The sequence below is a fragment of the Mytilus trossulus genome, chromosome 10 (genome assembly GCF_036588685.1).
Source record: "Mytilus trossulus isolate FHL-02 chromosome 10, PNRI_Mtr1.1.1.hap1, whole genome shotgun sequence".
Lineage (NCBI taxonomy): Eukaryota > Metazoa > Mollusca > Bivalvia > Mytilida > Mytilidae > Mytilus > Mytilus trossulus.
Window position 1 is genome coordinate 493,244 of NC_086382.1, and position 27,942 is coordinate 521,185.

Here is a 27,942-nt window from a genome sequence, read left to right on the forward strand (position 1 = left end):
AAGATAAAACAACTAACTAATTAATCTTGCCATTATTTATAGAATCAGCAACTTTTGAAAACATTGCCATGCAACTGATCGGATGTGTTCGGCTCTATTTAGTTCATCAAACTTTGCTGGTTACTAATGAGCCATGTGTTTTTTGGGGGAACCAGTTAAAATTCCTTCATAGGGAGAGCGGATACATGGTATATTTTAAGTCGGAATGGATTTGATTCTTTTTGTACACTAGTCTACCTTCTCTGTTATGGTATTTTAGTTTTGATCCTCGGTTGTAATGATGGTACTAAATATTTCCCTCGCAATTTCTAAGTTATCAGTGTTTGTGAGGCTAAACAAATTTCGACTCCACCCATTCATATATTTATATTTAAAAACTTTCATAAGTTGTTTCTTGACTATGAATCTGAGCTAATAATATACTAGATTATAGGTAATGAGACATGTTGACCATTGAGTACAATACGTAAAAGTACGAGAAAGGAAGAAGATACCAATATATAGTTTTAAAAATAACACCCAAACTGAGACGAATAGGCAAATAATAGTCCAAATCATTACGTAGTTTCGTACAGGATTAACCATCTCGAACCTAACTCAATACGTACTTAAGGAGTGAACTCCGGTGCTTAGCAAATCCGGCTTTCAAATATAAGTTATCAACAATTACAAGTCTTTGTTTGCACATAATACATAGTTATGTATGTGACATAATCAATCATAAAAAAATATACTTACATGTAGATATAAGAACATGCAAAAATAAATAAGAGTTTCCTCAAATCAAAAACACTGGTTTAAAAAAGGAACCTGATTTTCTCTCTCTTGGTTTAGATTTAAAGGATTTATCAGGACCACTATAGCTTTTCTGTATAGGAAATAAGTAGATGCTGGGAATACTAAAATTGCTTCCAAATGACGTAAAAGTTACATAACCATGACTTTATATATTGAGTGCCTAGAAAATGTGGAATTCGAGATCGTGCTGAGTTGTCAAGCTAATATCAAACATGCAATATTAAAACTTTAGTAATATATTGATGTCAAAATGTCATCCCTTCCGCGACAAGTGCAATTTCAGACTGGAACAATATGTTCCAAGCAGCTATTGTTGACTTATGAAAAAATATCTCCGGACCGTGGGAGAGCTGTTGACTGAACGTGCAAGCAGAATAAAAGATAGATTGCTAAAATTAAATATAGATATTGACCGTTTTTCAAATGTTTGTTTAAAATTTAATTTGAAATGCGGGTGGTGTTATGATTGTCAGTGTTCGAAGACAAGACAGGTCACTGGTACAAACTGGGCGAGATAATTACATGATGAGGGACAGTCACACAACGGCCGTTTTGTATTCCACCACCCATTCAAACATTAGGTCATTAAGTGTACCACTTTTTTTTTGGACCATCGATTGACAACTATAATCGATTTCATTCTATAAAAGCTTATAATCTCAATGATGAAAGTATAGATCGCACTTGATGGTTAGGAAATACAACCGGAGTACACGGTTTGATATTTTCCCCTTGGCTGAGTTCTGAGTATTGCATTCTATAGTAATTTATAAGAATGAATTGAACGGTTTATAGAAACCGTGAGTTAGTTATTTTTACTAGCTATACACAGCTATAGTTAAAAGTATTGAAAAGTAAAACTAAACTGTCAATATTTGCTCTGATCAATCAATAGTAAGTTTAAATAGATCCCAGATATGAAGGACCTGGGACGGTAAAGTGTGTTCTTTCAAATTACAATGATAACAACTTTCACCGTTAAATAAATGTCATACTGTACAGATAAGAACGATCAAAACGCACTGAATCATGTTCTCTCAACGAACTCTAATCTTAACGCGTGGAGACAAGCGATAAAAAATCTCCCCAATTTTTCATAAATTCTGTCAGCTTTTGTTGATGTATGGAGACGGTTAACCTACGAGGCCCCAGATTTATCTCTGCTAAACAAAATACTTGGCAAAAATTTGCAAAACACATCATGGCGACCGACAAATATTCCACGGAATGTTTGGATTGTTTTAGCAGCAATATAAGACATGTCAACAGCGTATCAAATTTTACTTACTGCTTATAATTGCACGAGGCATAACGCTGCATAATTTATGCTGAAGGAAAACGTATTACACATTCTATCATAAAAACATGCTGAATTTTATGGTTATTTGTATAAGTAAGTGAATGTGTCAATTATATCGAAAATGCTGCGTTCGCATCACCTTGGACTGCATGGGCTGATTTAGACCAGAGAGAATACGAAAAAGCGAGTGCATTTACTTATATATATCATTATCTTTAAAATATTTTGTTTACCTATATGTCGCTGGATTGTTTTTCTCTTTGTGGAAAACGTAAATGGAAGTGTCTTGAGAGAACGACAATTTAACTTAAAAAAGGGGGGGGGGGGGGCTATAAACATACTATTTTGATTCTAAATTTGATGAGAACAAAATATTGTGGTGAAGCAGAGGAAAAAGAAAATATTCTGAATTTTCCTTAACCTTATAGAGTTAAATTTTGAAGAAAAAAAATTAACTAAAAGCGTCGAAAAACAAAAAAAATGTAGGAATATTTCAACCCCTCCCCCTTTTCCCCCTTTTTGAAGGTAAACGGTTGCTCCCTAGCTTATTTAATTATCATTGTCACTGTGGAGATTTAATTCACCAACTGCATGATATGTAGAGATAAAAATTGTTTTGTACTTTTATTATTCACTTAGTGTATTATGCGAGTCCGTGTTATTTTGTTAATCTTGTGTATAGTATCAATCCCGTTGAAGTATTACTATGCATTTAGATAAATAAAAGATACTTAATCAGTTTATAGACAAATGTATATCTACATATATGCACCTGGAAGTAAGCTTATTCGGTCTAAGTCTTGATTTTCAAAAACTACCAATCCCACTGCTAAGGGACTATAAGTCATAAACTGGAATCCGCTTGTTTTTCGCTACACTATGGACAAAGTGTAGTAGTTAGCCAAGAAGTTAGTCAAGAACCATCTTAGTCCCCCAGTTCTTTGTAATTAAATTTAGGCTGCTGTTCATTGTTAAGATTCAGTGAACGTTGCTAACCTGCAAGCCATTTGAAGGTTGCTAAAGTTTTCGGGTAAAAAGCATTGTCCATTGTACGGTGCAGTTTGTTCCGTTATTAACGTTGACCATCTTGTTAAAAGGTTTTCTAATGTTTTGGTAGTTTGATGACAATCATCTGGCAATTGCAACATTTCCAGATTTAGTGTGTGCGTGGTTAATCGTCTACTGGTTATTGCCTTATTTTGTGTTTGTTCAGTTTTCCAGATGCAGATAGATTAGACCGATGTTTTTCCTGTTTGAAAGGTTTTACACTAGTCATTTTTGAAGTCTTTTTTAGCTTGATGTTCAGTGTGAGCCAAGGTTCCGTGTTGAAGGCCTTACCTTGACCTATAATGGTTAACTTTTATAAATTATTACTTGGATTAAGAGTTGTCTCAATGACACTCATAGTGACCACATTTTCCTATGAATATGTTTGTGTGCTTAGTTAATCGTCTGCTGCACATCTTGTTGCATATTCATAAATGGTAATGTTGCAATAGTAAATAGACCAATACAGGATATATCACGTAATTTGAGATCGATAGATTGTCATGTTTTTTTTAAATGCTGTATTGTTGTCTCAATGGTGTTTACCCTAATAAATCCTTCACCCCGTATTGACGCATGGTATTCAATAGATATAGGAAGATGTGGTGTGAGTGCCAATGAGACAACTCTCCATCCAAATAACAATTTAAAAATTAAACCATTATAGGTTAAAGTACGGCCTTCAACACGGAGCCTTGGCTCACACCGAACAACAAGCTATAAAGGGCCCCAAAATTACTAGTGTAAAACCATTCAAACGGGAAAACCAACGGTCTAATCTATATAAACAAAACGAGAAACGAGAAACACGTATATATTACATAAACAAACGACAACTACTGTACATCAGATTCCTGACTTAGGACAGGTGCAAACACATTATTGAGTTCTCAATAAATCTAAGTTGATTAACTATTCAAATTTGAAATACATGGATTCATTTATTTTCGTGAGTACCAATTTTCGTGGTTTGAGGAAAACTTGCCTATTCGTGGATATTTGATTTTGTGGTTATGGCAAAGTTTGTGTACATTCCGTTAGAAAATTTGTTGAACATTTATATCCGTGGTTCCCTTGTATCCAGAAATCATCGAAATTGTTATCCAACGGAAATGAAACTAATCCACAGTAAGCAGGTCTGACCTTTAGATATCTGTCTTGAGTAAAGCATCATGGCAGTGGTTGTCTTTTTAATAGTGTAATGGTTGTTATCCTTAAAAGAGTATGGTGTGGATAGTTGACCTTTTCAAGTCGTAAATTTGTCTTGAATTAGGACAATTGAATACTTGACATATGGTTTCAACATTAACCTAATGTTGAAGACCGTACCTTGACCTATAATAGTTTACTTTTATAAATTGATACTTGGACCTTCTGCTGTTGTTTTTGCTATGGTCGGGTTGTTGTCTCTTAGACACTTTCCCTATTTCCATTCTCAATTTTATTGGATGGAGAGTTGTCTCAGCGGTTTTTTTTTAACCACGTCTATTGAGGCCCCTCATGGGGGGGGGGGGGTCCTAGTAATCACATAATCACCATTTTTTTGCCAATATAATCACATCATCATTAAATATTTGCTTATCTTAAGTAATCAAATAATCATAAACTAAAAATACAGTCCTAGGTAATCAAATAATCATGAAATATTTGGCTTTATAATCAAATAATCATTAAAAAAACGGCCAAGTAATCACATTATCAAAAACCCCATGAGGGCCCTCTCTATTCATTCACATGCTAACATAAAATTGGCACGTTTGTCTTAGCTATTTTCCATTTGACTAGGACCATGTAGAACCCCTGATAAACAATTCGCTGTAGAATAACATCGTCTGCCCTAGCCCTTTTCCATTTGACTAGAACCATGTAGAACCCCGATAAACATTTCGCTGTAGAATAACATCGTCTGCCCTAGCCCCTTTCCATTTGACTAGAACCATGTAGAACCCCCGATAAACAATTCGCTGTAGAATAACATCGTCTGCCCTAGCCCTTTTCCATTTGACTAGAACCATGTAGAACCCCTGATAAACAATTCGCCGTAGAATAACATCGTCTGCCCTAACCCTTTTCTGTTTGACTAGGACCATGTAGAACCCCCGATAAACAATTCGCTGTAGAATAACATCGTCTGCCCTAGCCCTTTTCCATTTGACTATAACCATGTAGAACCCCCGATAAACAATTCGCTGTAGAATAACATCGTCTGCCCAAACCCTTTTCCATTTGACAAGAAACATGTAGAACCCCTGATAAACAATTCGCTGTAGAATAACATCGTCTGCCCTAGCCCTTTTCCATTTTACTAAAACCATGTAGAACCCCTGATAAACAATTCGCTGTAGAATAACATCGTCTGCCCTAGCCCTTTTCCATTTGACTAGGACCATGTAGAACCCCCTATAAACAATTCGCTGTAGAATAACATCGTCTGCCCTAGCCCTTTTCCGTTTGACTAGGACCATGTAGAACCCCCGATAAACAATTCGCTGTAGAATAACATCGTCTGCCCTAGCCCTTTTCCATTTGACTAGGACCATGTAGAACCCCCGATAAACAATTCGCTGTAGAATAACATCGTCTGCCCTAGCCCTTTTCCATTTGACTAGAACCATGTAGAACCCCCGATAAACAATTCGCTGTAGAATAACATCGTCTGCCCTAGCCCTTTTCCGTTTGACTAGGACCATGTAGAACCCCCGATAAACAATTCGCTGTAGAATAACATCGTCTGCCCTAGCCCTTTTTCATTTGACTAGAACCATGTAGAACCCCTGAAAAACAATTCGCTGTAGAATAACATCTTCTGCCCTAGCCCTTTTCCGTTTGACTAGGACCATGTAGAACCCCCGATAAACAATTCGCTGTAGAATAACATCGTCTGCCCTAGCCCTTTTCCATTTGACTAGGACCATGTAGAACCCCCGATAAACAATTCGCTGTAGAATAACATCGTCTGCCCTAGCCCTTTTCCATTTGACTAGAACCATGTAGAACCCCCGATAAACAATTCGCTGTAGAATAACATCGTCTGCCCAAACCCTTTTCCATTTGACTAGGACCATGTAGAACCCCCGATAAACAATTCGCTGTAGAATAACATCGTCTGCCCTAGCCCTTTTCCATTTGACTAGGACCATGTAGAACCCCCGATAAACCATTCGCTGTAGAATAACATCGTCTGCCCTAGCCCTTTTCCGTTTGACTAGGACCATGTAGAACCCCCGATAAACAATTCGCTGTAGAATAACATCGTCTGCCCTAACCCTTTTTCATTTGACTAGAACCATGTAGAACCCCTGAAAAACAATTCGCTGTAGAATAACATCTTCTGCCCTAGCCCTTTTCCGTTTGACTAGGACCATGTAGAACCCCCGATAAACAATTCGCTGTAGAATAACATCGTCTGCCCTAGCCCTTTTCCATTTGACTAGGACCATGTAGAACCCCCGATAAACAATTCGCTGTAGAATAACATCGTCTGCCCTAGCCCTTTTCCATTTGACTAGAACCATGTAGAACCCCCGATAAACAATTCGCTGTAGAATAACATCGTCTGCCTAAACCCTTTTCCATTTGACTAGGACCATGTAGAACCCCCGATAAACAATTCGCTGTAGAATAACATCGTCTGCCCTAGCCCTTTTCCATTTGACTAGGACCATGTAGAACCCCCGATAAACAATTCGCTGTAGAATAACATCGTCTGCCCTAGCCCTTTTCCGTTTGACTAGGACCATGTAGAACCCCCGATAAACAATTCGCTGTAGAATAACATCGTCTGCCCTAGCCCTTTTTCATTTGACTAGAACCATGTAGAACCCCTGAAAAACAATTCGCTGTAGAATAACATCTTCTGCCCTAGCCCTTTTCCGTTTGACTAGGACCATGTAGAACCCCCGATAAACAATTCGCTGTAGAATAACATCGTCTGCCCTAGCCCTTTTCCATTTGACTAGGACCATGTAGAACCCCCGATAAACAATTCGCTGTAGAATAACATCGTCTGCCCTAGCCCTTTTCCATTTGACTAGAACCATGTAGAACCCCCGATAAACAATTCGCCGTAGAATAACATCGTCTGCCCTAGCCCTTTTCCATTTGACTAGAACCATGTAGAACCCCCGATAAACAATTCGCCGTAGAATAACATCGTCTGCCCTAGCCCTTTTCCATTTGACTAGAACCATGTAGAACCCCCGATAAACAATTCGCTGTAGAATAACATCGTCTGCCCAAACCCTTTTCCATTTGACTAGGACCATGTAGAACCCCCGATAAACAATTCGCTGTAGAATAACATCGTCTGCCCTAGCCCTTTTCCATTTGACTAGGACCATGTAGAACCCCCGATAAACAATTCGCTGTAGAATAACATCGTCTGCCCTAGCCCTTTTCCGTTTGACTAGGACCATGTAGAACCCCCGATAAACAATTCGCTGTAGAATAACATCGTCTGCCCTAGCCCTTTTTCATTTGACTAGAACCATGTAGAACCCCTGAAAAACAATTCGCTGTAGAATAACATCTTCTGCCCTAGCCCTTTTCCGTTTGACTAGGACCATGTAGAACCCCCGATAAACAACTCGCTGTAGAATAACATCGTCTGCCCTAGCCCTTTTCCATTTGACTAGAACCATGTAGAACCCCCGATAAACAATTCGCTGTAGGTTGATGAATAGCATTCTCTAAAGAACAGTGCTCAAAACTAGGAAATACCTATACATCGTCTGCCCAATAGGAAGCAAAGTGATATACAATTCCCCGCCAAAACCTCTCAAGGCTGACGTGTTAAGTAAGTAGGTACTTGCTATCAGAGTAATAATACTAATTATATACATAATATCTACATTATCTTTAACAAGTGTGCCTCGGTTCCGTTTTTAACAATATTTTCGCTTTATCATATCTACAGTTTGTCAGCCACTTGTTGAAATTCTTCCGTTTAATATTATTTAACTCGAGTAGGAATGAGTCGTCATTTTATTGAAGGTTAAGTCCGATTAAGCTTGTTAAAGCTTGTTTATTCAGATACTGAAAAAACATAAATTCAAACTTCTTATACGTGTATTTTTATGCAATTTTATTTAGGTGCAATTTCATAAAAGAGTTTAAGATATGACTGTGTAAGTTTTACATGATTCGAAACAGGAACCGAGATACACCAATACATAAAACAATCTCTTATTTAGTTACCCAAGGACCTGAAGCCATGAGGGAGGATTTTTGTTCATTTTCAAGAGACAAATTGGAAATTTACCACAAACTCTGGCGGAATATATCAGATAGTCTCTGTTAATTAACTGAAAACTTTTCTAGACTCGGGTGCAATAGTACGTGACACAGTTCGATGACCTTAAGATGACCTTAAGATGTCTTTGCTTGTTTGTGTCGTTGAGTTGCTGTCATATTGACCTTCACTTCCTAATCCGTTTATTCATATTTATAATACTACTGATGATTGCTTTTTTCCCCGTCAACAACTCCGAAATACTTGACCTCTTTGTTTCTTTCATTTATGGAGAACCCCTATTTGCCTCTTAATCGTGAAAGGTTTTTTATGCAATTATTTCTTATCTTCAATGGCATGTTAAAAGATCAATCTATCTTATACCAATCAGTTTTGAAACTTAATCACTTTAAAGAGGGGATGGATGAATGGGACTGAATGAATCTGAGGGATGAAGAATGGTTTCACGTAATATATATTTATCCTTCTGTATTAAATATTGTTTTTCTTCATTGTTGGTTTGTTGTCTTACTCAAGTAACATGTATGTATGTTTATATTTGCGTGTTGTGTCGTTTCTTATTAATCATTTTAATTTTAGCGTTTCTTTCAATAAACGTAACTGTCTGTAGTCTGAAATCTTTCCTTTATCATGTTTATCTTTTATCCGTATGCACTTTCTCAACAATCAAACATTCCCAACCTTGAGTTCGGATAATCCAAGTTACGATTATCTCTAGCTGAAGTACCATCACAAACGTCCGGCCATAGCAATAAACACAAAGTCAATTGGCACCACAATATAACAGAATGACAGTTTTATGGACGGTTATAATCAGTAGTTACAATTCTGACAGAATTATTGTTATATTACCACACTAACACATGGTTATAGTCATCATTTCTCAAATGTTTACTCAAAACTATAATCAAGGAAAAAATGTAACATATTTTCCATCAGAGAGAAAAAAACGTTACTACAGTGAAATCAATATTACTTGTGAATAAGTTTGAGATTGTCTTGTGAATTCTTCCAACTCGTATTGAGGTAACAAGTAATTGTATGTCAAAACGAATTAACATACAAACTCTTTTTCTGACAACTCTAATCAACATTATAACTAAGATATGCTATATTTATAAAAGTTAACGCTTCTTGTTATTAAAAAAATGGTATGCCTTTAGTGCAGTTAACGTCATTCAAGATTTTAATAATATTTTGAATTAAATTATGAAGACCAAGTCTCGATGTCCTTTTTCGAAGAAGTATTCTCAAAATATAAAACCTCATTTGTCAGTGCGTGGAACGGGTATAGCAGCCTTTCAGAACATATGGTTCAGCCCTTGTTTCTCAGTCTTGAGTGAGTTGGATCGTTCATCGTTTTGTTGCCACTGTAGCTTTTATAAATTGGACAGTACTAGTTCTTACGTTTTTAAGTGATTTGCTGGTATTTTCGCAAACATCTAAGACGTAAAACTTATTGTCAAATACGACATTTTTATTACTCGACCTGTACATTCATGTCAACGAGCTTTAGGTGTTGCACTCGTTGAGCAGGATCTGTTTACCCCCTCCCCCTATTTTTTTTTTGCTTGATTGGATTCGATTAGAGTCGGTGTTTATTTTGCCATACATCATATTGTGAACTTATGTTTGCCTTTGTGTGGTTTTCACCATGTGTTAACCTTTGTGTGGTTTTCACCATGTGTTAACCTTTGTGTGGTTTTCACCATGTGTTAACCTTTGTGTGTGTCCATTTCTTTTTATGAATTTGGAAATCCTACTTAGCTATTTAATCAAAAGACGGTATCGATTTGCAACTTTGTCACCATGTACGAATTTTAAATGCAAAAAATGTTTAAGTTGCACATGTTGCAACAGTACTGATGAAATAGATCCATTTATTTTTTAATTTGAAATAAAGGGAGACAAAATAACATATCATATGTTTGCAGTTTTAATGAGTATAAATGTAATCCTTATTCATTTAGTTTTGTATGTCAAACGGTTAAATGCTTGCAGCTATTTGAGTGACGTTTTATGGCATGTATAATTGCATTTAGAATTAATATTCTTCCGCATGTCCTTGTAAATATATTGTCCTCAAACATGCAAACTTTAATTGCATTAAAAAGTATTTAAAAGACAATTTTTCGTGTCACACAAGTATTAAGACAGGAACTTTCTTGAACCTTTATTTTGAAACTTCTTTTTGAAATACATGTAGAACCGATCAAGAGACTCTGTTTTTGTGATAAGAAAAAAGGGGGAGGTATATCTATGTCTCACTTTTTTCCCCTGCAGTTTTGTTAAGTTACACGTGAATTGTCTTAATAAATTAGTATTATAATTAATACTATTAATCTATGTTCTTGTTTTTCTTTCAATGCTACATGTTTGTAGTGTTTAATGACTATCGTTTTCTAATTTTAATATGACTGTCTGTTTGTTTGTTTTTGTTGTGTATTTTAGTAACAATCCTATTGTTTGGATTTCAAACTAATAAAATTCTTATTCTTTTGAAATAGAACCGGTCAAGAGACTGTTTTTGTGATAAGAAAAAGGGGAGGTAAATCTATATCTCACTTTTTTCCCTCCAGTTTTGTTAAGGTACACATGAATTGTCTTAATAAAAAGTTGTGAAACTTTTTCTGTCTCCTCAAAACTTTTGAGAAAAGTAGTTGAATATTGTCGAAGGAATATAAACCCTAGCTTGACTATGGAATAAGTTCCCTTATGCAAACGATAGTTTCATTTGGTTCTCGTGTGAATTACTCCATCATTCCATAGAAGAATGTAAATTAAAAAAAAAAATGAAGTCCAGGTCTCGTATGACTTTCCACATTAAAACACCCAATAAAAAATCTATAAACAAGGGAGTTTTAAGTTATTCCTTTTTCAATGTTTCACTAACTGATAAGAGGTTTAGAAAGAAGGCAGAATTGTTTCTTTTAAGAAACTATTTTTTGCAAGATTTTTGTTAAAAGTTCCTCTAGCTGCCGAAGCTTACAAAATCATAGAAAATACAAGTACGTTTAATGTCAGTGCTTAAAATTCTAATAAAGTTGTGCAGAAATCACCGTTGTTGAGTAATTGATAGTACCATGCATTTTACAGATATTTTTTTTTCTCGATTTTAGAAAAATGCAGGTGTGTCCCGAGAAGTATATGATAAAATCTGACGCGTACTTCAGGATACTATATCAAAATTTCATCTTAATGTCTGCACTTACAAAAAGACTAACAATACGTGCTCATCAATGCTCTATCAATCAAACTTTATGCAATGGATACCTGTCGATCTGTGAAGTTCAATACAAATAAATTATTACTCTATTGTTTACGCTAATAAAATATAACAGTCTGCCATTAAGTCATAAACCTCTAATATAATGATCAACTTGGGAATATTCTCGTTCGATACAAAATTGCATTGTAATACTAAATGGTGTTATATCTTCATTTATAAAATATGTAAACCGCTTAGTAGATAGATGTTCCTGCAGAAATGTCAATGACTGAAAAATGATATATTAAAAGGCGAATCTTCATTTTATGTACCTATGTATATAATTGGTTAAAAAAGGATTCTCAGGGTTCTATGTGGGTACTGGACATGTAGTGATGCTCCTAGTTCTATGTGGGTACTGGACATGTAGTGATGCTCCTAGTTCTATGTGGGTACTGGACATGTAGTGATGCTCCTAGTTCTATGTGGGTACTGGACATGTAGTGATGCTCCTAGTTCTATGTGGGTACTGGACATGTAGTGATGCTCCTAGTTCTATGTGGGTACTGGACATGTAGTGATGCTCCTTAATTCATCAAATCTACAACTAGGGAAGTAAACAAATGGTTTTCTTAAATCTAAAACTTTTTTTAAGATGAGGAAAAGGAACTCAATTTTTTTCCATTTTTTTTCTTCTGGAAATAAACTTCTTTTTATGATTTATATTTGTGACAAGTATACACGTGTATGTACTAAATGACTTAAAAGAAAGAATGATTATCATTTAACATGTTTAATATAATAAAAATTATAAAGATTGAAAATAAAAATCTTCCCCCCTCTTTTCCAAAAAAATATAGGTTTATATGGTTAGCTGGAAACAATAGGCCCGGAGGGTAAAAAAGTAGAGCGTCTATGGATTTAATTTAAAAAATATTTGAACTAAGGACAGGCAAACTTTTTCTAACCAATAATTTGTATATACATGTACATATATACTCGAAAGAAACAATATAAACCTGAAGCGATATTAATGGATTGAGACTGAACTTCTTCGCCAAAGCACATATAATGGTCGGAGGGTTTAATTTAGGTGTATACATCCTTAAGCCTAATGATTATTGTTTAATAAAATTATTATTAACAGTTTATAATGTTTGAAACCAAGTAATGACTTTCAAGATAGGTCTATTAAAATTTTCGATATAGAATGCCTAGCTTGGTATTGTTAATGTGTAAAAAAAATACACAAGAATTTTTCACGTGTACCATATCTTCCTCCAAGTAAAAAACTTATTTTTCTTTCGACACGTAGCTCTTGTAACATGGCATTGCACCCACAAAACCCAAATCAAACTTGACACATTATACTGAAAATACAGAAACGGACAGATGGAAAAATGAAATGAACGACTGAGACGGTGAAATGCATTTCACCTGTCAATTATCGGAGCAAACTTTACCGTGTTATAAATATTCTAGATGATTTAACCAGATTTTTCTATCAATTAACGTGACACGTCTGAGCCTTATGGAAAGTGATGAACTTTCACAGCAATCATAATTACCAAACATTTGTAAACTTACAAAAATGGATGACCCGTCTTTTTTTATAATGCTATATTTTTACTAAATTGTTTTTCTATTACTTTAAAATTGGCGGGAATTTTATTTTTCTTCCTAATGTTTTATCTATTATCTGTGTTTTCTCTGGAATTTCGATAAAGTTTGAAAATAAGTTACATAACTTTTACCGAACAAAAAACTACTACAACAATAGCAGTTTTACAGTGTGCCCCTGACATTTAGGTGGGCCGTACATATCCACATTTTATTCTATGCGAATGACGAAGGAGTTGATTTTTTGTAAGTTAAGCATACACATGATAAAACATTTTCTTAATTTGTTCCAGTGTTATTGTAAAAGTTATCAGCTTTGGTATACAATAAGTAATGTTAGGCGACGCGAAGGTCAAATAGAACGACCGAGAAATGTTGAATGGGATAAACTGGCTAAAAAAGTACATGCAAAAAAATATAAATATTGCTGTTTCAATGACCGAATTTTCATTTCATAATTGTTGGAAGCTTGAAAAAGTCATAATCTAACTAAAGTGGTTCAAAAAATCATACGACTTTCAATTCTTAATTAAAAATCAATTATTGACAAAATATTTACATTAAACAATTGAAAACTGCTAATAATGTGTTTAGAATATTATTGGAATTTTCTTTGTTTAAAACAACATTTTCTAATACCAGCTGCTATGTTGCATTACAAACCCAGTGCTTTCACATAAATTAGAAACTGGATATTTTTCGTTAAACCGACAGAGATATCTATTTGCGTTTGGCTATGTTTACTTCTTTAACATGATAAATCTTTCACATTCTTCCTAAGTTGCACACAAGCTCCTTTTAAATATGTGAAAGATTTGAATGGTTTCGACCTACATAAAACGAAAGAGATTTACAAATTATGTGTATTTCATCTCGGGTTGAGAATAAACAATAAACAGTATGGCAGGATACTTAAACATCATTTAAACTATTTGGAAAGCTAGTGTTTAAGTGCGTTTAGAAAGTCACAAAAGTTTAAGTAACATGGTGAAAATAAGGCGAACACGTAGCAAGAAGTATTAAGGTATTAAGTATGATAAATCTCGTCACAATCCTTCGCGACAGTTTTATGAATTAAGAAAAGAATTATCTTTTCAAAATGGTAACAAAACATTTTCCCTGCTATCATTATAGTGACATAGATTTATGAATTGGGAAAGAAACTTTGTAAAATTGGATTTAGTAAGGTAACACAACTATTTAACTCCACCTTCATGACACCAGTGAATATATTTAAATGTTCATAATAACTGACTATTATATTCTATTAAGCCATATATAATAATATGTCAACAAAATCGGATATGTTGGTTTCACATGCTCGGTCGATCTAGAGGTGGTGATAAGGGGGTATATGCATGAAAAACTAGAAGGCAAAAGTCTTTTAAATCTGACATTTTTATCTCTGACCATAAATAACAAGATATGAAAATAATGAACAATAATAAGGGATCTTGAACAATGCAAACATATGAAAAATAACCTAATATAATGAGATGTTCTGCTTGAACGACTCTTTGTACAATAGATCATTATTTATAGTTACTTGGGAATATCAACCTTTGATATACTTTACTGTAGTTCACAGCACAGCCAAAATAAAATTATTTCTACCCAGATTTTCTAAATTATATTCCGATTCACTGTTTTTACTTAGCCCCAATCTTTCAGAATAATGAAGTCAAGCTTAAATTCCCAAATGAAAACAATTCTACATTTCTGCACTCAGTTAACTAGGTAATTTTTGTTTTATATAAACAACTGCTTTACAATGTGCCTTTATTCAAATGCTGCCTCTATTGAACTGAAAAATTACAGATTGTTCACGCGAACATTCCTCCAAAATTTGTTTTTATAAAACTAAATTCTTAAATTCACAACTTAATTCTTTCTAAACGTCAAATTTTTATCAACTTCACATTCCAAATAATCTTGATAAAGTAGAAAAATTCGAACAAAACTGGGAAGAATTATTCAAAATTGAAACGTGTTAACAATTTTCCAATTTTAACGACTTAAATCTGGCATGCATGTTTATAATCAGATAATAAAAACCTTTGACCCTTAAATACTGAGGCAGTTCTACAATACACATTAAAATACATACCACTGCGATGTAGAAAGAGATTTTCAAATCTATTGGGGGAGCGTAAAGTGATTTTTTTACCTAGTTAATGGAGTTCCATGTAGCATGTTGCCAATATCTTAGATGCAAAATATAACTGTCAGAAACTATGAAAGTAGATACCCCCATAAATCTTTAACGAAAATCTGCGGGTAGTCTCTTCCTGTTTTTGTTTTCTGAAAGATCCATATGGCTTAAACCCCGCTGTTTTATATCATGGTTTTAATTCCACAGACTTCAGCAGATTTATCAATGAATGATGGTAGTTTGAACACAATCAACATTATGAGAGAAAAGCTTTGATTTAACAGAATTCTCGTTAATAGAGTTTAATAATACACACAAACATATTACCCTTGGAGAGTTATCCATCAACTTATAAAGCTGATACGAGTATTTCACAAATGTTTTTAACGTATAATGCAACAAATCACGAAAACAACAAATAGCCCAGCCGTATAACGTAATATATATAAACCAAACCATGCCTAGACTATTGTCTCACTGTCTGCCTTTATATAACGTTTGCTTTTTTCTACCCGAATTGCCCTGTTTTGTTTAATTGGAATCTGTTGGTAATGATGTTGAGGAACATGATATTCGTACTGTTTTCGTTCAGGTTTTTTACTAATACATAATTTCCCAACGAAGTTCCTCCAGGAATTAATTGTTTTCGAAGACCATACCCACATACCACTGGTAATTCCCACAACAAGCGACATAAATATTTTTAACATAAAAATTTCAATCTTTGGTAAATTTGTGGAATATTTCGAATACCACGAATCCCTGCTTGTGTATTCATAAAATAAGCACGCTATGACACAAGCTGCTGGAACAGTATATAAGACGGAAAAGATTCCAATTCGGATCATTAGCACTTCTAGTTTATCTGTTTTAACTCCATCGTTTCGCACTTGTTTTCGGATTCTAAATAAAGCTACAAAACCAGCGACTAGGAAAGTTATTCCAATGAAGAGGTAGACTAGTAAAGGGGCAATAACAAAGCCCAGTAAAGTTCGGGTATTCTGATTCCCCACATAACAAACCCCAGTCAATTCATCAGCGTCTACATCACGCATCACTAATATAACAATTGTTTTAATGGCCGGAATGGCCCATGCCACTAAATGAAAGTAACTACTGTGAATTTGGATGGCCTCGTGACCCCACTTTAATCCTGCTGCCAGGAACCAAGTCAATGTTAGAATCACCCACCACAGCGAGGCGGCAGTACCGAAAAAGTATAATAATAAAAATACTATAGCACAGTCTGTATTTTCTAAGCCTTCTTGAATTAAAATTCCTAATCCATTTTGTGGACTTGTCACTGTTGGGTCTTTATCACATGCTATGGATTCTCTTCCTGCAATTAATCTTACTATAAATGCAATGCTGAAAATGTTAAAGCACATGGATAGAAAAATTATGGGTCTTTCTGGATAACGAAATCGATGTGTTTCAATGATGAATGTTAGCACTGTGAATAGAGTTGATACGAAACATAATCCGGCCCAAATAGCCATCCAAATGTCTGCGAAATATTTGTCCTCGCTGCTGAATGCATCATGGTATCCACATTGCAGCGCACATCTGTCCGTTCGGTTTATGTACGTGTACATTTCGGCGTGTCTATAATGCATACATTTTAAGCTACTGATTATATTCCAGTCCATAGGAATGGACGGTAGTTGAGTTGGGTACATTGGATTAGCACCAGGCTGGCCAGGCTTCGAATTTGACCCAGGCTTCGGTCTTCCAGGACGACGAGGTAATGGGTCATCTTCCTCCCCCGGACCGTCCATACACATATGATTTTGATCGTTTTTAGGTGGAAATTTTGAGCAATTCAATGCCGCTGGCCACGGAAATCCAAATTCATTTAAAACTGGCCTACAACGTTTTTGAACATTGGTACACATTGGTCTACACGGTCCAATTGGGTCCATGACTTTCTCTGTACACATTGGAACGTAAACAGAACACAAGAAAAACTTCAGTTGTTTAGAACACCCGTATTGTATCAGAGGGGTAAATGTCTGCAGTTGTAACTCGGCATCTTGTTGTAAATCGTGTCCTACAAGATTTGGCATACCCGTAACGTTATATCCTAACCCTTTGCACATTTCTATTCGGATAGGGTCACATTTTCGGACTATTTCCGTACCAAACATATACAATCCTTTCGGCAGAAATAAACACATAAAGCTTGCCAACACTACACGTGTTGTCAATTCCATAGTAATTATAACTGGTAAATTACATAAGTTGCAATTAATAGTCTTTAATATTTTACTGATCACTTAAATGCGAATTAAATCCACATAATATACACGACTTCTCCTCCCACCGCTGTTGGCATCAAGTAAATATTCCTGCATCTCTCAAGAGAATCGAGTTAGACATAGATAATGTACCTTATCAACAAATCTTTCCTTCTCACGAATGCCATGTGAAATAATGTCTATCTTTCCTTCGTTGTTCTATTTAATCTGTGGATAAAATATCGTTTTAGCTTAGAAAAGAGTGCATGCCAGCGATCATGCCCTACTGGTGTTTGGTTTCACACAAACTCGACCCAATCAGATGGTTTGTTATGATTGGCGACTCCTCCCCGCTTCAGTACTTTACGATCTATTTCAACCATCAATCAAATCTGCCAATCATTAACAACTATCCGGGGATTAATATTATTGGCATGAGATTTATGAATAGTTGAATCTTCTTTTGTGAACAATAATGGATTCTTTTCAGTCGAGTTATTTACTTATGTTAAACCAATTCTAGCCTTTTGTTACGGTTTCCACTTTCTATTCACTGTAAACGACTTTTATAATAACTAAAGTCAACGTTGTGCGTGTTTATACATAAATAACTAGCTGTCAGTTGAAACTATATGTAACGAAAAACAAACACCTTACCCTAAATTTCCTGCCGAGGTATTAATTATTTACATGACAGTTCAAAAATTGCTATACGTTAGTGTCCTTTTCATAAATCTACCTGGAATATTGTGTCGTTGTTTTTGCCTTGTTTTCACATCCGAGTCATGAATTTATATAAAACATTTCACTTAACAGGAATAAATATAACTGCGGTGTGACACCCTCGTTGTCATACATTCATCATTTGTCTCGCTGCAGGTGTGTAACGGTTAACAACATAATCCTTGTGTCATATTAATTAAATCAAAACTAAAACATGAAAAATGTTCTGATACGAACAAACTCTATATATGTTGTAATATCATTTAAAACTTATTTTTCTGACGCAATAAACTGAATAAACATAATGAAGAAGAAAACACACTTTTTGTTGTAACAGTTTGTCATCTGAATGTCCACTTATATGGTACATCTCACGTATTTGGTCAATTCATATTAAGATGCACAAGAATGGAAAAGAAACCTCATCCTTTTCAGTTCCGTGCTTTAGAAGGTGTTTTCACTGACGGTCGCGTTTTGAACAATAGGATGAGAAGTATTCAGTAACGACATCTGGTTTAATAGAAGTTTAACAAAGATGTAATTAATTCCACAAACTTTCATCTGAATAAATCAGATAGATTTCTAGCAAACATCTGTTGCTTGTGACGACAATCAACTGATACTCTGTATATCTAATGTTACTCATCACGCTAAATCAGCGACAGGTCCGACAGAGTTATCGTTCTTTATAAATATCACAAATGTTACTTGGCATAAGGGACATTATCCAATCTTATATTGTGCAACAAATTCAAATAAGAGCAAGTATTAATTTTGATATTGAACAAAATTGTTTATACCGTATATCTTTAAAATGTAAAATAAATAATTCATTCTGTTTAAAAAAAATAACTATGAATATATATGTTTGAAAATTTCCTGCTACACCAGATATGGGTTACTAGAAAAATGTTCTTCGCTTACATGCAGAATCTGCATATTTGAACGTATTTTCCGTGTCGCCTTGAATGATAGACCGTTGGTTTTCTAACGTTAAATGATGTTGCAATAATTCACCGTTGATACAAGAAGTTCAACAAAATGCCGGACCACTCGAAAATAAAGTGAAAAACTGTTAAACTTCGACTGTCGTGGACAAAGTGGGAAAAGTTGGATAGACCCTTTGAAAACAATACTTCTGTTAAGCTCGCATGGAGATACTCCTTCTCAAAGGTAGACAGGACTTTGGTGTTACATTAATATGATAATCTTGGAGATTTGCCAGTTTGCACAATGCTATAGTCTTCTGCCAGATATGCATGGTCAGTACTTAGACTGGTTCTCTGTCCTTCTTCTGTTTGGTTAGGTCAGTACTATACCAGACACGACTTCTTTATAGATCTCCAATGCTTTTAAAATATTTTCGTTGCAAATTCGCTTCCATCTTTCACTTTCAAATATGATTAATATATTTTTCTATCGCGATTATTTTTATAGCAACAGCGCTAAGGAAATGATGAAGGAAATGACCTCTTTGAACAAGCAACAATGAGCATGGCCCTTTTAAAACTAGGTTAGCGTCAGACTATTTCCCTAAAAATGAAACAGTTGTAAACTGATGTAGCCATTGTGAAAAAATTACAAGGGAATCGCATGAATCTTAACCAATGTAGGAATATATGTATCGACATGGTAAGCGTTCATAAAAAAATGCATGCACAAACATTCATGCCGAGTTAAAGGACACATCTAGTTACTTATTCAGATCGGAAGAATGTTCTGATTTATAACGATCCAAAGACCGCGAAAATATGTCTCCCAGGAGATCAGATATACAAAAATATCAAATGAAGACAGTTTTGAAGGTACTGCTTTATTATTTTGTAGGATGTGCATATATCATTAATGGAGGTGTTAATGGCCGTAAATAGATCGTGGTTTGTCCTGTTATCTCCTCCTGCAGTTTTGGAGATACACTGTCAACTGTTTTGTAGGATGTTCAAACACATAATTGAGGTATGCACTGGATTTTTTTTTATTCAAATATCCCGAAAATGACAGGTAGTTGGTTGTTGGACCTAGACATTTTTATTTTGTCAGGCCTCCCGTCTATTATGGTTTTCATAATAATCGGCAAAATAAAATTGACATTCCCATTCCTTTTCACGAACGCAACCTACCGAATTACACTATTTACCGGGTTTGTTATAACATGAGCAACACGACGGGTGCCACATGTGGAGCAGCATCTGCTTACCCTTCCGGAGCACCTGAGATCACCTCAAGGTTTTGTAAAGGTTCGAGTTGCTTAGTGTTTAGTTTTCTATGTTGTGCTTTCTGTACTATTATTTGTCTGTTTGTCTTTTCCTTTTTTAGCCATGGCGTTGTCAGTTTATTTTCGATCTATAATTTTGACTGTCCCTCTTGTATCTTTCGCCCCTCTTTTTTGGCAAAAACTGCTGTAAAAAGTCGTCTGACAATTTAACGTAAATATACATCAGGTATAGATAGATAACAGCATTCTGAACATCTTTTGTCTGTCACATTTTCTCCTTTCCAAGCGGTTTTAAATATAATAGACAAATCGTTTCCCCTATCTCCAATAATAAGACATTCCGGCCGTTTCAGAAGGCGGAACATATTATTTAAAACTAAAGATATCCCACTGAGTATTTTAGCCTAGTTTGATTAAATTTGGTCCAGTAGTTCCAGAGGATTTTTTTTTGTAAAGGTTAACGACGACAGACGACGGATGACAAGTAATGACTCAAATGAAAAAAAGCTCGCTTAGCCTTTCGGTCAGTTGAGCTTACAAAGCAAAAATAATTCTTAATCCCCAAACTTTGAAAGCTGGGTGACAAGTTAGAAAAACAAATAAATTCTAAGTATCATGAAATTGATAAACTCAAGTTATTATCCAACCGTTTCATCTTTTTTGTGTATATATTTTGGATATGGTCTCTTTTTTCATAAAACTTTCAATCTGTATAGATTCGAAATTTGTTGGAACCAAATAAAATGTTTCAAAAGGGAAATGAAACAGTTACCTTGTTATTTTTTGTTTCGATTGAAACTTATTTGATTTCTTTTATTGCTTGTTCCAGTATATGTCATAGAAAAAACTAAAAGTTTATTTTGATTTAAATGTACATGTATTTTCGAAACTGGCATGTCAGCAACTGTTAGTATAGTCATTAGTTAATTTATGTGTCATTGTCCTTTTGTTAATTTTTTTTTGTTACCTATTCTGACATCGGACTTTGACTTCTTTTAAACTGAGTTTTGCTGTGCGTATTGCTGTGCGTTTGGTTTTTTTTTTATATAGAAGAAGATGCTTTATTACCATAAAATGGGCTCACGAGGAGCATAATATAATATCATTATAATATTATTCTTTTACAAATATAATAAATAATACAGTACTATACATAGTAACAAACACAAATAAGAAACAACAGTTTTCATATATTCGTATATATATATTATATATATATCTAGCGGGACGGCTACAGTGCAGGCGATTTGGTGTCACGATATCACAGTAGCATGGGTTCGAATCCCGGCGAGGGAAGAACAAAAAATTTGCGAAAGCAAATTTACAGATCTAACATTGTTGGGTTGATGTTTAGACGAGTTATATATATATATATATATATATATATATATATGAGCTGTACTGTAAACCTACAGATAAACATCAGTACCTTTCTCCCCAAAGCTGTCACCCCAAGCACTGTACAAAAAGTATCCCGTACAGTCAAGCTCTCAGAATAAAGCGGATTCGGATTTGCTCCTCTGATGAGGCTGTCACTCAGCGGTTACAGGAACTTCGCGAATTTCTAATCAAACGAGGTTATAAGAAATGGGACATATATAAGGGGTTTGCGCGTGCTAACAATAACAGCCGCAAAGACCTGTTACAGTACAGAAAGAAGAGGCGCAGCAAAATTGTTCCATTTGTGTTAACATACAATCCCGCTTTTTCAAACCTTTCACGTTTGATCCGTGCCAATTGGCAAAGTATTGCCAATCACCCAAAATTATCCAAAATTTTTCCCGATCCTCCTGTCTTAGCTTTTCGGAGACCAGCAAGTCTAAAAGACTTATTTGTAAAAGCTGCCGTATCCTCGAATAAAAGCTGCTCAGCTACAGGATGGTGCAAGTCGTGTGGTAACAAACGATGTCTGACTTGCCAACAAATAGTGAATACTCAAACATTTACTTGCCACTCCACTGGGTCTGTGTACACAATATTTTGTAATGTAACTTGCAAAACCCAGAATGTTGTATACATTCTTCAGTGTCGATGTGGCATGCAGTATGTTGGCGAGACAGAACAGCCATTCAACAAACGCATGAATGGTCATCGTAGCGACTACACATGCAAGCCCGACCCACCCGTAAATCGTCATTTAAGATCACATGGGCACGCCCAAGCTGATCTTAAAAAACTTACCATCACTATCATAGATCACAACGAGGATTGGTCAAAGGCCGACAGACTTGCCCGGGAAAGTTTTTGGATAAGAAAGCTGAGGACAGTTTCCCCAGAGGGCATTAATGAAAAAACATAGAAGAGTCACTCATTTTTCCTACCATCACTAATTTCCTGTCATCACTTGTGGCCAGTTACTACGGCTTCCGTACTGGACCCTTACACTTTTCAGGAATTTTTGAATTATATTAGTTTTGATTACAGTTGGCAAGGATGTGTAAGTACGCAGCCACGTTCTATTACTTAACCTTAGTAAACATTTATTACTCAAATTTCTTATCATCAAATTACTATATTTTTTAGATGTTTAAATACGCAGTCTCTGATGCAACTGCCCTACCGTTGTCATATTTTTAATATCATACCAGTTTAGATCGGTCAGGACTGTTTATTGGGACTATATTTCCACGCAGTTGTTTAACATCTCAACTGTCAACACCTTTGGGAATTTAGAGTTGTGCCTGTTCACATCGTAAATAACTTTTTTTATTTTTGGCATATTTTTGTAGTCTTTGCGCTGTGTTTGAAAATTTTAAAATTGTTCCAGCGTTCGCTTAAATTGTATAATTCAAGATTTTGATAGAGTCTTAATTTGAATTGACATGATTCATTTTTCATCGTGCAATTACCGAAGAAGGATATCTGTTATCCGAAATATCTAACATATTGTTCGTTTTATTGTGTTTTTGGTGATGTTGTATTCTTTTAGACTTGTTATATATTATGTAGTGTACTGCATCATGTTAATATGATCCATCGCCCCGTAAGATTGATCGTTGACTATTTATTCAGTCATTTTATATATATAGGAGTATACATAAAACTTTCGTCTCAGGCACACCTCTAGAAAGTAACACAAATAATACTGTGAGTAGGCTAAATATATATAGCTGAACTGCAGGAGGTACCAAGGGACTGCTATATGGCATGGTGTGTGCATTTTAAAATCTGTATCGGGACACTAGTGATATGGTAAGATATTAGATTGAGGTATAGGAGGAGGGTTGAGATCTCACAAAACATGTTTAAGCCCGCCGCTGTTCTGTCAGGAGCCTCTAACCTTTGTTAGTTTTGTATGATTTTTAATTTTAGTTCATTTATATTTTTCGAGTTTAATATGACGTCCATTAAAACTGAACTAGTACACATTTTTGTTAAGGGGCCTGCTGAATATAAAAAAAATGTGCGGGTATGATTGTCAATGAGACAACTCTACACAAGAGTGCATGCCTCCGGGTGCGGGATTTTCTCGCTGTGTTGAAAACCTGTTGGTGGTCTTTGGTCGTTGTCTGCTCTTTGGTCGTGTTGATGACACAAATCCCATTTCCATTCTCAATTTTATGTATGTTGAAAGAGCATACGATAATCAGTTCTCGGAAAATTGTGTAACTACTACCCCAAAAACATTGATGAAAAGTTCAGGAAACGTGTAACATCAAGATTGGTGCAACATCCACTTGTTATGAGCAAATAAGGTCGCATATGGTATCACCTGCCTCATTTTAGAAAAATAAATATTATAAAGCAACTGAAAACAAAAAAAATCGTTCAGTCAAATAATCATGTTCGCGCATGATTTCTCAATTTTTGCAAGACTCATTTTAGAACCTTCATATTTGAGCATTGTGTTTTGTCGTTTCTTATTATCCTTTCGATACATGTTTGTTTAATCTTTTCTCCGAATGCCCAGTCTTAATAAATTTCTATGGTTCTCTGAAAGGGGAAAAAGGTGGGGGTGTCTTCTCTGTCCCACATGTGTACATTGAAGTGTGTTGTTTTCATACTTTAATATGTGAAAATGTTAAATTTTGGTAACTTAAAAAATATTTGGAAAAAATAAACTTATTTCACATGTCAATTCGCATTAGGGCGCACTTTCACAGATCTGACAAACCTGCCGGGGTTAGATTGTTGGTGTTTCCGTCGTCTGCTAATTGAAGATATGACTTAACACCAAAACGGAGTAATAACAACAAATCACCACAATGTACCGACATGTAAAATATGAATCATTATACAAAAGACGAGCAAGTCATCGCAATGTACATCAAATTGACAAACATCTAATAAAACTGATGAAAAAGTAAATTTAATAAAACTGCACCAACGTACATCAATGAAAAATGGAATTAGACTAAAAACCTTCAAACACTGTAAATCAACAATATACCATAATGTGCACTGCTCATTAGAAAGACTAAATATATAAAAAAAAACAACTCACCAAAAAAGTTGTAATTTCAAATATATAATAAAACATTCTAAACACCATGGATTAGAATGTAAGAGAGTCGTGGTTTAGTGGTAAGTGCATCGGACTACTAACACAAAGGTTCCTCGTTCGATTCCCGCCTGGGTTGGAAATTTCAGGAACTCAATCTTCGGCTCTCCCCTAACACCATTTGCGAGTATGTTCTCCAGGAAACAATGATAGTCCGTCGGAAGGGGACGATAAATGGCCGTTCCGTGTTAAGAAAGAGCCATGTCTCTTGCATGTTAAAGACACCCTTGTAGATTTCGAAAAAGAGCAGGCTAATGCCGCTACAAGGCAGCACTCGCACCCGCAAAGTGGAAAGGGATTAATATAAGTTGCAAAACTTGCTTCCCAATCCACTATAAATAAATATGTTTAAACTAATGTAATACAATTCGTTGAATTAACATTAACCATGCACATCAATCGACAGAATAAATCCCGAAGAGAGACATTTGGTGTGATTTTTAGCCTCCTACAAATCCTACAAAATAAAAACTATCGGAAGTATATTATACAACATATTTATACTGTACAGAACGCATTTATATAACTCATTAAAATAACTGTCGTTAATCAAAGTGCAACCGTACATTCCTGATCCACTATTGACACAATAGATTCGAAACAAGAAGTTTTAACAGCTTCCTTTTTTCCAAATTTTTACCAATTTTAAAAAATATGATAGTACTTTTAAATGTAAAATGGACTTTGCTCGTTGTTGAAGGCCATACGGTGACCTATAGGTGTCACTTTCTGTGTCATTTAGTCTCCTGTTGAGTTGTTTCATTGCAATAATCTTCTTATTATTATATAATACAGTGTTATTTATTTTTAGAATATTTGAGACAAATATGAGTCATAAGTAAAATAAACCATGAATTAATTATATTATGTTTTTGATTGTTTTACCAGTTTCACATTCTTGTGAAAATTATTTGAAATCTAATTTGAATTTTGCATTACCAAATTCAATATCATGCTAGTATACATTGGAAATTAAAGCATGTCGCACAACGAGTTAGGAATCAGATATAATTGATCACATCCAATGAACATATAAGCGTAAATCACATAATAAAGTGGTGATGTATCAATCAATCAATCAATCATTCAAACAGAAAGCAAACACGACGCCAATCAAGCAATCAGAAAGCAAGTAAACAAGACAAAAAAGCAAGCAAGCCTGTTATTCAGTGGTTGTCGTTTGTTGATGTGTAACATATTTGTTATTTGTTCATTTAATGTACACAAATTAGGCTGTTAGATTTCTCGTTTGAATCGTTTTAAATTTGTCATTTCGGGCCTATTATAGCTAACTATGCAAAATGGGTTTGTTCATTGTTGAAGGCCGTACGTTGACCTATAATAGTTTTTAATTTCTGTGATATTTGATCTCTTGTGGAGAGTTGTCTCAGTGGCAATCATACCACATCTTTTTTTTATAAGCAAGCAAGTAAGCAAACAATCAAGAAAGCAAAATATGTAGAAAAATTAAAAACAAACTAAAAATTATATAACATGAAAATGAAAACTAAGTTTTCTTTTTAAAATTTAAGGAAATAGTCGGGTTCTATTTTAACTGACACCAATCTAAACACCTTTTGTTTTCATATCCCGAATAATTCCCTTTTCTGTCCTGAAAAACACGTTCAACAGAAGATTAAAGATATTTCCTACATTATCTGGACTTGGCTGTGCTAGCTGAGTAGATGCTGTTGTTATAGGCGTGGTAAGATTGGACTTCATTCTAGGCGTGGTAAGATTGGACTTCATTCTATGCGTGGTAAGATTGGACTTCATTCTAGGCGTGGTAAGATTGGACTTCATTCTAGGCGTGGTAAGATTGAACTTCGGAAAACGATGAATTATTCCTTGATCTAGGTCAACAGGATATTCCTCTTGATCAACAGGTCCTTTCACACAGTTACTCTCCTGATCATCACTGAGAGGAAATTTCGTGCATTCCAAAACTTCAGGCCACGGGAATCCGAATGTATTCAAAATAGGCCGGCAACCTTTCTGAACATCAAGACAAAGCGATCTGCATGGGCCGATGTTGTCATGGATTGATTCGTCACACTTCGGATAATATGCGGAACACAGAAATAGAATCAATTTACTTGAGCACCCGTACTGAATTAAAGGAGCATATGTTAGCAGGTTTAATTTAGCATCCTGAATGTTATCCTGTCCAGCAAAATTTGGCATGGTTGTCACGTTATAGTTCACTGTTCTCGTACACATTCCTCTGGGAATATCTTGACATCTACGCACATGTTAGACATATCCATACAACATAGATATATTAAACTAAAAAATATTATATATCTCGTTAATTCCAGGGCTTATGTAGTTATACAATTAATTAGTTTATGCATACAGTTCCAGAAATAATTGTCAGTACAGGCTTTAAGTTAAATTAATGTTTGCACACTTTCCCCAACCGTTCACAGTCTTTTCATAATTATGTTGAGAAATACGATGGGATGTAATACTATCAACAAAATGTTGTGCTAAAAATAAGTTAGTAGTGTGTTATCAAGGTTACTGGAACTTTGAAACATAAAAAAGTAATAGCAGAAACTGAGTTTCTGTGATAATTTCTTCTTTGATTATTTACGCTAAGGTTTGATGTGTTTGACAATATCTACTTTGAATAATTTCAGTGAGGATTGGGGAAAAGAATGACTATGTTTTAGAAATGAACATGATACGACCCAAGATAGGATAGCATTGGCGGAGCCAGGGGTGGGTTCCGGGGGTTGGAACCCCCTTTTTTGGCCAATCAATGCATTTGAATGGGGACATATAATTGGACCCCCCCTTTTGTCCTGGGTTGGGACCCCTCTTTTTAAATGGCTGGATTCCCCTCTGGATAGAAATTTATAATATGCATCGCAAAACACATAAGCCG

General features: G+C 35.1%; 1 protein-coding gene across 1 annotated transcript; it reads right to left on the reverse strand.

Moving 5' to 3' along the window:
- Window positions 1–14,606: 14,606 nt before the first annotated feature.
- LOC134686694 (frizzled-4-like) lies at window positions 14,607–18,551 on the reverse strand. Its single transcript, XM_063546376.1, has one exon. It carries the CDS (start codon window positions 17,587–17,589, stop codon window positions 15,838–15,840), a length of 1,752 nt encoding a protein of 583 aa, XP_063402446.1. The 5' UTR covers window positions 17,590–18,551; the 3' UTR covers window positions 14,607–15,837.
- Between the last annotated feature and the right edge of the window lie 9,391 nt (window positions 18,552–27,942).